The following is a 15,832-nucleotide window of genomic DNA, read 5'->3' as shown; positions in this document are numbered from 1 at the left end:
TGCATAATCACTGCATGTTTTGTTATTAATCTCCATTTCTTTTAAATTTTGCCCAAAACCCAGAGCATTAACAATGTAGTAGTCAACTAAGCTCTTAGCTTAAAATGCTGTTGTTCCCCTTCTGGTCCATTCCCCAGCTAGATCGTCTGCAATGCAGCCATTAGCCACATAAATGCCCCAGTCCGCAAAGACTTGTGACAAAGACTCCGTGTTTTATCATGGTATTAATGTTTTTATTAACTTGGGTATTTATGCAGAAAAGGTGACTCACTATCAACTCATGACTTCAGGACATTTTGAATATAAGTCCCCTGCTATGAGGGCTAAACCAGGGCTGCCATTCACATATTAATCTTCTAGTATTGCTATCATAAATGCTACTGCTTGGTAGTGTCAAAATGAGTTGTGGGCGGAGGTCATAGACATTTGTATCCTCTCTTAAAACCATTTTGCTCTCAATTCGTAGATGTACCGATAAGCAATTTGCTAGGCACTATTTACCAAATATTTTCATGGTGAGTGTGTTTTTTTTTTGCTGCAATCTAGAGACCCCTGCCCCTGTTGTCTGCCATGTTTCCCCCTGATATCATAGAGTACTGTGATGGATCTGGACAGTTTCACCCTTCTCCCTAGAGGGGAGCCCGGTACGCAAGTCCCTCCCTAGGGGTCTTGGCAAGTGGGACCTCACTGGGAGGGACTCGCCTCTTGGGGACAAGGACTCCGATTACAGAGCAGAACTCCCAGTCTATACCACTGTGTCTGCATATATGGATGTAGAAAAGACTTGAATATCTCCTGCAATGACTATATTCTACAAATATCCTGCTTTACATGTATTGGCTAAAGGCAATGCTCAAAACAGCCTGAACGGCATGGTCAGCTGAGAAAGACAGCATTCTGTTTATTCCTGTGATATGTGTAAGAGAGGAACGTCCTACAGAAGGAAGAGAACTGCTACACAGAGGCGTACCTCCGCATCATTGAGGTCATAGAGGTTCTGAGGCACGCTGCACCATGGAGCCAGTGGCAGCGAGGAGGGCGAGCAAGCCGTAAGACGAACAGCTGAGAGGTGGCGTTCACCGGACCGAGGAGAGGGAGCATAGGCAGGAATGCCCACATCTCATCTGGTCGCATGACCACAAACAACCTGTGGTGGGCCAGTAGACTGGTAACGGACCCCGAGACCGGGTCGTATAAGGGAGCCTGAGTCCCTCGAGCTCTGCATACATTGAACCGTAGCTACAATTAGCCACAGGGAAAGCCGACGAGGTTACGGGATCCTGAGAAACCCGACGGAGAGCATATTGTTACAAGGTATGAACGTTGTGAATAACAGCTGGGAAAGCTGTGAAGTGTATGGGAGCCTGGGAAACCAGAGTGTGCATATACCCTGTGAAAGGGGGATTGATAAGTAAATGAACATTGTGAATAGCAGCTGGGAAACCTATCAAGTTTATGGGAGCCTGAGAAACCAGAGTGTACAAATAAGCTATGAAAGGGGGATTGAGGAAGAGATATTAACACTTTGAATTAAGGCTGAGAAAGAAACAGAAGGTACAGAACTCTGGTAGGACAAGGTGGACACCCGCCCCACGTGAAACAACTTTGGCGACAGAAAATAACTTGTATGAGAATAACAGGACTTTGGGGAAAACCCAATGCCTCAAAGGAGGAAGTGTTTTTTTGTTTATTTACAAGAAATCCTGGAGGAATGGAAATGTACACAAGAGACAGTTTTCTTTATTAACAGGAGAGAGTGAAACCAATACTTTGATACAAAGACTGGGAAAAATCATGTTGTGGAAAAAGTAACTTTGAAACCCAAAAACCTACCAAGTATGAATTGGGCCAGGCAGATACCCTGCTGAGGTTATTGTACCAAGCCTACCCTTTCCCTTTTAGTTAGATGTTTATTCTAAAGTGGTATGGTCCGTTAGTTGGATAGGATTCAAACAGAATAACTTCATTTTGGACTTAAAGTGCACCCTTAGTTTTTGTTTTACTAGGTAAGGAACCTCCATCATAGCAATAGGGCTAGTTGGGCATTTTGGTTCTTTTATTTTAATAAAACTCCTTGAAAATGGCCTCTAAATGTTTGAGTCCTTCTGGTTCACCACAGTACCCATCAATAAATGGGTGTGAGGGCTGATAACCCCACTTCCTAGAGGAGGAAGAAATCATGTGCCATTACATTCAGGCCGTCTAAATGATAAAGTGTCAATGGTCCCTTCTATTACAAGATAAAGTATTTATGACATCTACACAATCATTAGAAACAATGTTTTGCTGTAAGTCACAATGTGTGAAATAACAAAGACCAATAAGTATCTAATTTTAGATTTGCTATAGGATCTATCTGCTTTACTTTGAGGACCGCCCTTTTGTTTGACCTTGTAAACCAGCAGTTTATCTTTAACTTATCTATATGTGCGCACCCAACAAAGTCCAGACCTTTGCTCCCTACTACAACTGATGTCCCCACATGTTCTGCAAAGTCGTGTATGTACTTTTCTCAGTCAGCATGTGTACCCATCATTTGAAAGGAGTTTGTGTGACCAAGTATTATTTTTCCTGTTGGCATAGTTTTACAGTGTATTTTCAAAATGTTCCAGTTGTCATTATTTATGAACTCTACAAGGGTCCAATGCTGTAAGGAGTTCGCTCATAGTGAGGGTACCTTGTGCAATAAGTTAATTATTCTTCCTCCGTTCAAGGTTGGGTTTTTGGGGTCCGTGAATAATTCTTTTAAAATGTTTATAGGGTCATATAATATGATATGATATGATATGGCATTTATAAGCGCCTATACACAAGTGTTTCAAGGCGCGATGAGGCAAGGGAGGGGGAACAGAGGGAAGACAGACAACGATCCTACTAGGCCAAGTGTCATTCAGATCGCGCAAGTGCATGGGAAGGGAGAAAGGGGAAGTGCAGGGGGGCAGGGGAGTAGGGGGAAGGGGACAGGGGGCAGTGCAATACATGGGATAAAGAATAAATAACAAAGTGATGGAGATTGGGAGATAGTTAGCCGGGCTGGAGGGGTCGGCAGAGTGTTTCTTAAGAAGAGGGTGCACAAGGGAGTGCACTGAAGTGTGCTGGAGGGAGCCTTTCTCAATATTCATAATTAAACTTCACAGGGAGCTCTTGGGCAATCGATTGAGGCCTTCATGTATCCCCAGTTGTTCTTGTGCTCTGGTTGAATTATTTGCCTCGGTGCCAAGAGAACATTCCAAGAATTATCTCATCCATGCAAAACAACTCCTGTTTGGCCACCAACAACTCAAGCCAGCACATTCATACCTCTATTCAAGGCATTCGGACTCAGCAACAGATGCACACTTGCCAATGACTCCAAGCCCTCGAGGCAGCCTGTGCCCAGCGTCGATGGGCTTTCATTTCTCCTCCACCCCCATCAATGATGAATCACAAGAATGACCCCCAGTGCAAGGCATGGGCAGTTCTAGTCAATGCCTTTGGGGTCACCCAGCATAAGGCCCACTTCACGAGACCAGGCGGCACCCAGCACCAGCCTGAAACACCAAAGATATTATGTTGTGTCAGGTTGTACGGGTTGTATGTGTGGCAACTTCCGGGTAACGTCTCATCAGTCACCCTCTGCTGACACAAACCTACTTCTTATCCCTGTTGGCCGCAGTCTAGTTTAGAAACAAGTGGGTCATTAGTTGTTTACAACATTTAAAATGGTCCCATGTGGATTACAATTTGTCTGTTAGATGCTAGGAGCATGCCTTACAAACCTTCTGCCATGAAATCTACGTTTTCTTCTTAATGTAATGAGTTTGAACGGGAATGCTCATTGTGAAAGTAAATTCCCGTTAAGAACAAAGTGCACAAACGTCTTGTTAATCAACGCAGGTCTGGTGTGTTCAAAGGCTCACTGGATAATGAACAGGGCCTTAAAAATCACTCTTTTATCGCCTGGGGTCCAATGAAGTTACTCAATTGCTGAATAAATGGAATCCGTGGGACTGATGGTATCAGTCTTGCTGCCACATTCTATGATCTCTGAAAATGGGAAATTAAAAAGGTGGGGGGGGGGCACGTGCACCCCATTTGTGTAATCCATAAGCGATATCACCAGTACACCCTGTTTCTTTCATTTCTGCTTTAAGAATGGAAAGATCTGCTTTAAAAGTTAAAGTAGCCCAACTTCACGGCTGCTTAGATTTGAGGTTCCATTGACATCTTGCTGTCCAACAACACTCTGAAGTGGTTCCTTTGTACAACAGGTACAAGATATGCCACCCATCGATGGATGGGCCCTTGGAGTGTTGGTTCAGCCAACCAATCACTAAAGTCATGGCTACCAACTCCCTGCCTGGAAAGACCCCTCCTCAGTGAATGCACCATTGTCACCAAAATCCACACAAGTGGGGAATTCTCCCCGGGCTACCTCCAATCTATACAGCCCTTGTGAAAAACCTGAGGGTATCCTCACACTTACTCCCCTTGGATCCTCTTCTCAGGTGGCCAGGTAAAGGGCATCGCTTTTGGATCCTGACCCTGGGGGTGGAGAAGCAAGGGAGGATCACAGGTGAGACATGGTTTTCCCGTTTTCCTTATGAGAACCAACACCCCCCATACCCTGGCCTTTGTAGGCTGCTGCAAACCATCTTCTCTCATTTCCCCTCATTCAACCCACTATAGTACTGGGACGAAGAAGTAGCAACTAGGAGTAGTGAACACTAGTAAGTCATTTCACCACTCTAGTACTGAGATGAGGAAGAAGCCTGTAGCGTGTTGTAAAGGTCAGGCATGTCCCAAGTGCTCCACTAATCATGACCAGGCAATTACAATTATGGACTCACACCTGCAACCTGTCAAGTGTCTGCAGGTGTATAAAAGGTAGAGAGTCCAACAGAATGGAGAGCAGCAGGAGAGAGCAGAGGCTGATCGTTGCGAGCCTGGAGGGAGAATCCTGCATACCAGGAGGCAGCCGTGATGGGTCCTGCAGGAGGGCCAGGATGCTGGCAGACAATCCCAAGAAGCTGTGGAGCCAAGGGCTGGGCAGGCTGCAAGATGGCCACAGGTATGGGAGCCTCACTGGTCAGAGGTCCTCAGCTGGACCTGCGGACACAGGAGAAAGGAGCAGAGTTACCGACAGCATCTGCAGGGAGAAATCAGAGCTGCCGGTGAGACACGAATAGAAGGTGAAATGCAAGAGGGGCTTGTGGTCACAGGAAAGCGTGTTGGTGGAGCAGAAGCCAAAAACACAGCCGCCCAGAGGAGACGCCGGGGACCCATGAGTGAGAAGGGAAGAGCACTCGAACAGTGGTGCTCCTGGGGGCTGTGCGGAAGCCAAAATAGATGCTGAATGAATGAAAAAGCATGCACAAGATTAAATGATCCCAAGGCAGCGGGTTCAGAGGAAATATAAGGATAATATAAAATGCAGCAGCAGATTAAAAGATCATGGTTATTGAATCTCAAACTAAATTAAGGCTTTTGGCAAAGTTATGACCTGGTGATAAGTCTGTGTGATATTCAAGTACCGCCTATTGAAAGACAAGCACGAGCCAAATGAAATGCAATGGAAAGCAAGTATGAAAGATTGCTAGAAAGTATGAAATCAAGGTGGTGAAGGAACAAAAACACCACAAAGTGATCTATATGCAAAAACATGTTGTGGTAACGCACAGAGACTGACAAAGGAAAGAATACATTGTGGAAAAGCCAAGAGGCTGACCAGGAAAAGTCAAGCGAATGTGAACCATCACACGATGTGGGTTAAGGAGCCTAAGGTTCCTGGTTGCACAACCTGTGATAGGCTGACCGTATGGTCCGACAACTGCACCTATACAGGGGAAACCCCAACTGTGAAAGCCAAAGAGGTTGCTGAAGTGAAACAGGAGAACGCAATCGTATTGGACTGTTAAGAAACCAGAAGGAGTATAAAGTTGGTTTGGAGGAGTTGTTGAACATTGCAAGATTGAGAAGGAGTGAAAGTTGTCAAGCTGGGAAAGGGAAACCCGGGGCTTTGTGGCATGGTCTTGAACTTGGGGAAGGGAACCCCAAGACTTTGTTGAACTTTCTTGAACTTGGGAAGGGAACCCTGAGATTTTTGTAGAACTATCTTGAACTTGGGGAAGGGGAGCTGAAAAGTAAGCCAGGAGCTGGAAGAAGCTCAGAACTTTGTTTGCTGACATCACTACATATTGTTTAGCTTTCTTATGAGGGCAAGCATAGGTTTTGGACACAGACAAACTTTTAAGTTGAACTCTTTGACTCAGACTTTCCTAAGTTTCTTTAGGTAGGGAAATCCCACCTTTGCATAGGGGAAGATAGGCCTTCAACCACCCTGACCTTTGGGTTAATAAAACATTTATTTTTGAACTTTGAATCTGTTGGCTGTGTCTTGTTTCATGATGCCTTCCCACCCTGCACCAGCCAGAGGTAAGACTGGAAGGTGTCTAGACTCACCAATAGGGCACAGGCATGTGGGCACAGTACAGGCCTCACAACGGTACAGGCCTCACAACAGTACAGGGATCACAACAGTACAGGTCCCACAACAGTACAGCTACCCAAGGAAGATCATAGGATCAGCACATGACAACCCAGCAATCCTGAGTATGTTCTGTGCCCCAGCTCTCTTCTGATAGCATATGTACATAAGATTGGGGCAGTCGTGCAGAGTTGTCACCCTATACATCAAGCTAAAATGGCAGATGGCATCGAGTGACTCTGAGCCTGCCCGGCTTTAATGAAAATTGAAGTTCCACCTTCTGTGACCCGTCCTCCATGCGAGTATTTTTTTTTAATGAAATATATTTGAAACGCTTTCTTATTAGTAACTACACATATATTGTGCATTCTAAATTGATGCTATATGTATAAAGTTTTTATTTGGACAATAATGTTTTTAAACGTATTAGCACCTGGGGTGGGGGAGCAACCAATCAGGTTGATTGGATCATGGCATGAACCCCACGATTTAAGCCTGCGATCCAAGCAACCCGACAGCTGCTTCCCCTGTCCCACCATTTTACCCCACCCCTCCTTCCGTTTCCTATAAATGTCCCCCCTCCACAGCCCCACTTACCTGCTTACTGTGGCATCAACACCCCCAGCGGCCGCTGCTTCGCTCAATCTCCTTGCTGCACGCCACCATGGAAATGGAAGAGAGCCCCGCCTTCCAGCTCTGTAGCGGCCATATTTTCTATCAATGAACGGGAGGCCCAAAGGCGTCCCATTCACTGAAAGAAAATACTTTGCTCTTAGCACTTAGGTTTTCGGATTTGAAACTTGGAGTGCTAATAGCAATAATCACCCGTTCCAGCACGTGGAATGGGTGATCATTGCTTAAAACAAATAGATTGAAACAGAACAAGTGTTGGGATTTGTTTGCTTGGGCTAAGCTTTGTCAGGTCAGAAAACACCCACCCTAACTTGAGTGGAGGAACATGTATTTCATTCTTTCAGGAAGATGATTGGTGACAAACCTGAAAAAAGTACATTAACAACGGAGTACCTCCTCTAAGGAGAAACACCTTATGTATTTTGAATCTGGACACCTGTGGCTTGAATAAAGTATTTTATCTAGCATGTAGTTGAGTTGTTTTTGTGTTCACTTGGGAGCGAAGATGAGCAGAGAAATTGAAAACACAACTTTATTCGAGGCAGATTTGTGTCTGGTCAATTTTAAGAAGATTCCCACTTGTGACTTTTAGAGCTACTAGTTCGCACCAGTAATAAAGCTATGTTTCTATTTAAAAGGTAGTGATTTCCCCAGAAAGCCTTCCTAGGTGCTGTGTGCAAACCAACTGGGTTTCAAAGGACCTTTCAAAAGCTATAAACAACGGATTGTATACACCAATGGAGAGGTTTTATCATATTGATAATAACGTGGGCTGATTCAAAGCAGTGATGATTCAATATTGTAATGCAAATAGACATAAAAAGTGAGGAACGCAAATCTTCTTCTGGCCAATGCCAGACTGAGACCATCATCGGGACCGCATCTGCATCATCTCTCACTGTGGGTCTGAATCATCAATTTGCATGACCAAAACTGGACCAGAGAATGTGTTACACCAGTAACCCTACCGGTGAGGTCCTAATGGTGTAGCAGGTGGTTCACGGGTGGTGGAGCTGCCTTGGGGGGACCAAGCAGAGCACAGGGACCTGTGACTAGGAATGATGTCCCTTTCCTGACTTTTAAAGCTACTGGTGTCCACCAGTAACAAAGCTTTATTTCTCTATAAAAACCTGTCGGCTGCACCCCTATTTTGAATTGTTTTGGAATGTATAACCAGTTCTCACCAAGAGCTTGCCAAGAGTACTGGTACGGCCTGGAACATATCCAGGATGGGACCAGCAGTTTTTACCTGGCATGATCAGCATGTACTGTCTCTTTGTTGGCTTTAGGTCGTGTGCGTCTGCTGGTGAAGCCAAGAAGCAACATTTAGGAAGGGGCGACTTGGATCTTCTCGGGCCCCCAGTTTCGCTACAGTTGAAGGAGAGGAGGTTATGACAACAAGGGTCGTGGGCCAGTGCTGGAAAGTTTTTTTGTGAGCTTCTCGGAGCTTGAACATGGCAGATTCAGGCACTAATCAGGAAACAGAAACGAGGACCAAGTTTGCACCACCCACGTTGGTGCTAGACAGCTCCAATTTGCAGACCAAGCAGCCTGATTACAAGTTTGGCAGTACTGGCAAAACAGATGGTTATTGTCTTTCCCGGGTGTTTTACCACATCACTAAAGTATGCATTTTATTTTATAAACTCTTTTTTTCAGCTTGTATCGTGTGACAGATTTCACCACTGCACAAAAGCAGCACCGCATAGAGTAATTACCGCGTGCAGTTTTACCACATGTTGCAATTATCAGACCTCCACTGAGTCCTATGAGACTCCAAAATGAGGAATATTCGTAGTGTCTGCATGACTCATTATCGTGCGGGCCTACTCGGGCACCCGGTAATTCCAGCATGCGGTGACGTAAACGCGCTTGGGGGCTGTACCGGATGTAATACCTCCAAACTCGTCATTAGGCCCCACGTGTTTGAAACAGTGTTTTAACACCGTAGACTGGATGAGGACCGGTCTTAAACCATCATTTTGGATCTCCACAATAGGTGACAGCAGTGACATTGCCTGACTGCTTTGCAGAGCCAAACCAGGTGAAATGCTGAGGAAATGTTATGACCTCAAACCTCTTTGACATATGAGAGATTCTGACTTGTTGGAAATCTCTAATGGCAAATAATCACCTCTACAGATCCATTTGGCCCGACTGAGAGGAACAGTTAGCACCCACAAAAGTACCAACAGAGAGAAGCTACCATTCAATATTGAGGCGCCCAGTTAAGATCTCTGGTCATGTCGGATCCCACCACAGCCAGCTCCGTTGCCCTCAAAGCTTCTTGCCTGTAAGCACCTAGAGAGCCCACCCAAAGACATAAAGACTTCACCAAGCATTGGTTCTATTCCAGAGAACATCACTCCATCCCAGCTGAAACAGTAACTGCCTTCACCAGTGCCAATCTCACCCACATGCTGGCGAGGGCACCTCCAGGTCTAGCCATTGAACACTATACTTATTATTGCCTCTGTCGTTTGTCTCCAGTCGTTTTGGGGGAATACATTCTGATTTTGTTTTGAAATGTCTTTATGCTTAACCTTTTAGTTCGGGCTGAATGGTGACAAAGCCACTGTTACTGAAATAATCCTGGAGCACGAGCTTTCGAATTCACGTAAGGATACGGAAGTAGCTTGGGGGTTGCTGTTGCCTTTCCAGCAAGCACTCCTCCAGTCGGACACTTCCTGAATTTAACATGGCACATCCTGATTGGATGCATACGCCTGGCACACCAGTCCTACCGCCACCGCAGGTTCCTCCACTCCCTCCCAGCTCCATGGTTTATACAAGCGAGATGTACTCTCCCAGAGGATTTGCTAAACTGCTTTTTGGCCCCAGACAGACAGTAGAGCAAAATGTGTTCATGCATGTATGTATGATTCTGGAAATCCATGTAAACGGGTCTCTTCACCTGATACACACCATAATCACCTGTTCAGTCGGATAAGTTCAAATGTATTTATAAATTGATTATGTACTTCAATGTATCAATGTACAAACATATGTATCTATGCATTTCCCAGCTGTACCTATCCTGTAACTAAGTTCCCCGCAAGTAACAGCGCCTCGATGCCCAAGGGCTGCTGTGCACTAAACAAATGTAAAGAATAAATAAATAAATAAATAAATAAATACATAAATAAATAAATAAATAAAAATTACTTGTTGATTTATAAGCCAGTAACTATGCAACAGGTCAATGTGTGTTGGCATTGGTTATTTATTGTAGCAAAGACAGCAAGCATCACATACACAATAAGTGTAGGAGCATGCACAAAGGCCAGCAGGCCCACAACACAAGCCCTCCCAACAGAGGGTTGAGCATGTAGAAGACTATGAGGGTCTCTGGTGTAGACCCTTTCCTGACAATCGCTTGCCTCCCTGCATTCACGTGAGAAAGGGGAGCCAGTGAGGAATCGAGGAACCAAGCAGAAGTACGAAAAGGTGGTTTTGTGCAAACATTTGCATGCACATATGTGTGGATGTGTGTGAGACATGATGCAGATCTTGAGCAGGGAGGGCAGCATTGGGGCAAGCACGGGTCATCATTGTGGCAGAACCTAGATAGGGGGAGTAACATTGGGGCAGCAACTGGCCAGGTAGAGCCACATGCGGTAGAACAGAAGCAGGGAGAGCCATATGAGACAGAACTGGGGCAGAGGGAGTTGCAGTGGGACAGCACACAGACAGTGACAGGGACACTGGGGCAGAAGTTAGACAGCGAGAGTCTCATCGTACAGAACTAAGGCAGTGAAAGTGGCATGGGGTCAAGTGGGGTGGCAAGCCACCTGGGGCAGAACTAGAATAGTGATATCCACAAGTGAGTGCCTTAGGGGACAAGAGAGGGGCAGTGAGAGTCACCAGAGGGAGAACCGGGGGAAGGGGAGCTACAGAGAGCAGAACTGTGATAGAAACACTTAGGGCAGAACTGAGGCAGAAATGGGATGTGAGTCACATGGGGCAGAACTGGGGCAGTGAGAGACCCAATGGCCAGAAATAGGCCCCATTCAGAGCCACGTGGTGTAAAGCCGGGGAGGTTTGAGCCATCTAGGGCAGAACTGTTCCACTAAGAGTCACACGAGAAAGAGATGGGTTAGTGAGAGTCACATGGGACAGAACTGGGACAATGCAATGGGAAGCCACATTTAGCATAACTGGGCAGATGGAATGGCATGGGCAGTACTCGGGCATTGAGAATGGCATGAGAGAAAATCAGTGGACCACAGAAGATGGTATCTGGTCTGTTGGAATATTTGATGTGCTAGCCTACACAGCTGCTTGGAAATCCCAAATTCACCCAGAAATTGGGCTGCAAAATTCAGCAATTTCACCATAAAATAAATCCTAGTGGTGAGCCCCCTTCAGTCCAAACCTCCCAGGTAGGTTTGGCCTCAGTCACTGTGCTTGTACTAAATGTGGGTGATTTAGGACATTCACACCCGGCCTTTTAAAAATTCAGTAACTGGCCCTGATGTATCAAGGAGCTTTGAAGTGGCTAAACCTCAAGTTCTGTCTTTTGGAAAGAATCCAATGACACAATGTTGTCAACGTTCCTTACAACAACTGGCAAATACTAGGGGAGTCACAGAGACACGAAGAAAATGTTTAACATAGCTCTTTCGGAAAGAATTCAAGATATCCTGGCCTGCCTGGATTTTATCCTGGTCTGCCTGGATAGCTCGGCAACCCCAAAAGCATAGAAAGGTTACCCAGTTGGTAGTACACTACGGGGCACTATCATCAAGACTCCTCCAGGGCAGAACGGCTGTATCCTCAGCCAGAGGTAAACAGGAGGCTTTGGCACTGAAAGGACACACAGTTCTCCCAGCTTCTTCTGTCAGTGGTTTTGGATACCTTTGGGGTTGGGAAGGACCCTGGACACCATGATATGATTTGATAGGTTATTTATGACGCGCTTAATACCCAGAGGTATGCATTAGCACCTATTCCAGTGATTAACCCCCTGCGAGGTGCCGGAGCGGGGAGGTAGAAAAGAAATGTTTTGCATCCTGCCCCTGCACCCCACCCCCTGTTGACCAGGGGCGCGTGGGGATGGGGGCACAAACTCGTTTAGGGCAATGCTGCCGCTAAGGCCGGCTCTACCTGTAGGTAGGGTAATAAATCATTGTGCCCAGCCGCTAGCCCGAATATCCTGGATGCGGGAAACCTCCCGATGGTACCGAATAAGAGGGCTCCCACTGCCAAGACAAGGACGGTGCTGAGCAGGATCACACTGGCAAACCGGTGTCCGTGTGGCACCCCGCTCTGAGCCACTGCAGCAGCTGCAGCATGGAGGAGTGCGGGACAGAGTTCCTGTGTGCCCCTCCAGCTCCAGTCCTGAGCGCATTCACCAGTCAGACTTCAGAAAGAAATTATCTGACTTCAGGAATCATTCCAAACCCTGCAAAGTGCAATGTGCAGAAGAATGTGATTCATCGATAATGAATAGACACAATGACATCCATACACACAAACTCACTCGCACAGCAACAGAGGTGTACTCACACACAAAGTAAACATTCACACATGGGCACAATTGCTATTTTGTGCAAAAAATCTTTCGATAGACCAGTAATTTATATAACAGCTGGCACCATGCATGTGAAATAGCCACGTGCCATTGCTCTGTAGAACGTGGCACTGTAGTTACTTTAACACCTTCTGATGACAATTGCACAACCACACTAAAAAGGTGCATTTGTTCTGATGTTCAAGTTCCACGTGCCTGCTCGAGTTTCGGCCCCGGGGTTTGCGCTTATAAATAAACCCAGCCTTCTTCAGTGCAAAACCTTTTAGATTGTGGAGTGAGATAGCAATGAACTGCCTCTCGTCAATTAGGTTGCGTGGAAATGCATTTCCATTCTTAAGAACACTGAGTTCAGGGGCTGAGTCCCCGCCTTTCCCTCACGCGCCGGCCGTAAGCAGACGTGGCAGCAGGGAAAGCGCACAAAAGGCAAGGCAAACAGGGCGTTGTTGTCATGGCTGCAACACTCCAAAGATTCCAATAGTCTGCGCAGTCCCCATGTCCGCCCTAATCACACAAGGCTAATCACACTGCTGAGGCAAGGAGACCACACTGCAGACCGATCAGTGGCTGAAATGTTTGCATGTAAAAAGTTCTGTCTAGCAAGGCCCAGACTGCGCATGCCCCGTGCAGTCGTAGTTTCTTTAAAATACTCCTAACTAGGCCTCACTCGACATTCTTGCACCGTTCAGCATGGACAGCTTGCCAGGTATGAGTTCCCCTCCCACACAGGGCCAACCTGCTGGCTCCACATTTCATCCTTCCTGAGGTCAATGCATCGGGTGTCATTGAATTACGAACATGACTGCTAGAGCAGACAGAAGGGACCTGCCATTCAGCACTAAATACGCTTACAGTACATGTGCTGTATAAAGCGTTCTGCTACTCGTCGGAGTGGAGTCCACTTACGCATACCTCAAAATAAATATGTATGCCTTTTATAGAGTGACAGATACTACAAAAAAAGGCCCAGCGCGTGGTCCAGGGCGGATAACACATGGGTTAAGCACTCTCCCCGCCAAAACGGGGCAAGCCTGCACTTTGTAAGTTCACAGACCTGCATGCCATTGAGTTGGGTAATGAGGACAGTTTGTATTACAGCTCTTAGAAGGGGGGGAATGTGTGAATAAGTGGCATGTAACAAAAAAAGACGAGGAGGATATCACGGGGCAACCTCCTCGCCTGTTAAACAAGACAGCAGCGGGCATCCCCCGTCCTGGCTTAGAGGCTGGAGTCCGGCATGTAGCGTTTAAAAAAAAAAAGATATTTTTTTGTAAATGATATTATTTTCATGTGAAAAAAAGCAAGGCAAATGTGTTTGCCTTTCCTGTGCCCGCTGCTAAACTGTTATATGTGAAACACTGGTTTCAGGCTGCTAATGCCCCCCACTTGCCACCCTGTCCTCTGGCTCAGCCAGCGCATTCTGCGCGCGCAGGCCGAGGGCCTGATTTACAAACGTTCTTCAATGCGAGTGCGAGATTAAAAAACTAGGGCGTCTCCTTCATTAAAGTTCAAGTCGTCCACCTTCTCCAAAGGCACCACAAACGATGTTTATTGTGTGGGTTTGTGCATAACCGTGCCACAGGGGCACCTTGGGAATTGAGCAGAATTAGGGCGAGGTAAGTAGGCCGCTCAGCCAGTCAGGCAATGCTGACATTAGTTCATGTGTTGGGTCATTGCGGTTTCTATAGCGCACTGCCACCACTTTCGTGCTATCTGGGCACTTGAGGCCTGAAAGACACGGGATTGGATAGTAGGAGCAGAGTAGAAGTAGCGAGATTGCTTTTCTGTGGTGTTGCTGAAGGGCCTCGGCTCTGGGTGCTGCGGTAGGGCAAGTGTGGTATGTGTATGCAGAAGGGAGTCCCCGGTGTAAGGACACTGATTGCTGTGGGCCTCACGACGCGTGCCATGCGAGCGGGGATGGGTTGTTTGCTGGAGGGCTGTGTGTGACAAGCTGGTGCGACGAGGCCGCTATGGCGACTGTTCTGCTGGAGTCACCTGCGGCGCGCGAGTGGCTAGTCACTCCATGTGTGGTACAGGGTGGGAAGTGGAACGGTGAGCACATCAACGAGGGCCGCAGACAAAAAGCCATACAAAACAAGGTAACAGCGTAGCAATCTAGAATAATGAAAAACAAGATACAAGCCTTACACAATTCTTTCATGTACTCATCAAAGCCGACGCTGTCTGTTAATTTCCAAGTTCCCATAAGGCACTCCATGTTGGCCTGGCTGCTGCCGGTAATGGGACGGCTTCTTCTGCAGTGTGGAAGGAGACGACGATATGTCCCGGAGACGAGGTGAAGTCTTACATTTAAGAACTGCGCCAAGTGCTGGCGCGCCACAGGGACCAATCAGCAACCACGGAGTCGCGGCCACACCTTCTCTCCGTGGCACAGAGCCAGCCCAGGGCCTCAGGTGAGTCTGTGTGTGGAGTGCGTCGCTTCATCTTGTCATGATGGACAAGTTAAAACAAGAGCGTGCCTGCCAGGAGCCAGACGCACTCTCTGACAAACGCCTGTGCTCATTTGCTGGAAGGCACGTGTTTTAAGCTTAACATCTACGTGCAAAGTTCGTCATATGGGAGTAAACGTGCCTCTTTTCTTTTCTTTAGAAACAGCACTATGTTGCATCGGCACAACCACCATGATTAAAAGTCAGGTGGCACTGGGTTGGGCGAGGAGACACAACCATCCCCGGGCTGTTCCAGGTCAGCCTTCAAGTTTGCATAAACACGAACAATTGATATGCAAAATGTATTGTGGTGGGTGCGGACCACGCGCTCTCTTTAACACAATATGTTGTGTAATAGTCCACAAAGTATCTTGATTGAAAAACTTCTTCAAATCTCATATGTTTGCTTTAGAAAGAGAAATGTATTCAGAGCTTGGACAGCCGACACGTGTTTCGACCTACGGGTCGTTCTCAAGGCTGTGTGATCCCCACATTCCAAATTTATACATTATTGAACACCAATAGACATGAAAGGTCAAATGAAAGAATTGTCCAATTCGCAAGTAAAATATAAAGTAAATTGATGCACTACATGGACATTATAAATCAGTAACAAAACAAAAACCACATACCAGTTGTAGCAGGGGCGGGTTCAAATGAGTGAAGTGACGTAAATAACGTAATGACGTCACACGCAGCCCGCGTCTGACTTCATAGTGTGAGCAAAGAGAATTTGATTCGAAAGTGTAAAAG

At 46.5% G+C, this 15,832-nt stretch overlaps 1 protein-coding gene across 1 annotated transcript in view; it reads right to left on the bottom strand.

Moving 5' to 3' along the window:
- LOC138497664 (myelin P2 protein-like) overlaps positions 1–14,930 on the bottom strand; it is a 44,738-nt gene extending 29,808 nt beyond the window's left edge. Inside the window, exon 1 of the mRNA XM_069621271.1 lies at positions 14,778–14,930. Coding sequence (XP_069477372.1) covers positions 14,778–14,847 — 70 coding nt within the window. The 5' untranslated portion in view covers positions 14,848–14,930. The remainder of the gene's footprint in view (positions 1–14,777) is intronic.
- Between the last annotated feature and the right edge of the window lie 902 nt (positions 14,931–15,832).

This window comes from Ambystoma mexicanum, chromosome 5q (genome assembly GCF_040938575.1).
Source record: "Ambystoma mexicanum isolate Mex_15411 chromosome 5q, UKY_AmexF1_1, whole genome shotgun sequence".
In the NCBI taxonomy this organism is placed as follows: domain Eukaryota; kingdom Metazoa; phylum Chordata; class Amphibia; order Caudata; family Ambystomatidae; genus Ambystoma; species Ambystoma mexicanum.
Note: the sequence above shows the minus strand (reverse complement) of the source record. Positions and strands in the feature narration are given on the sequence as shown.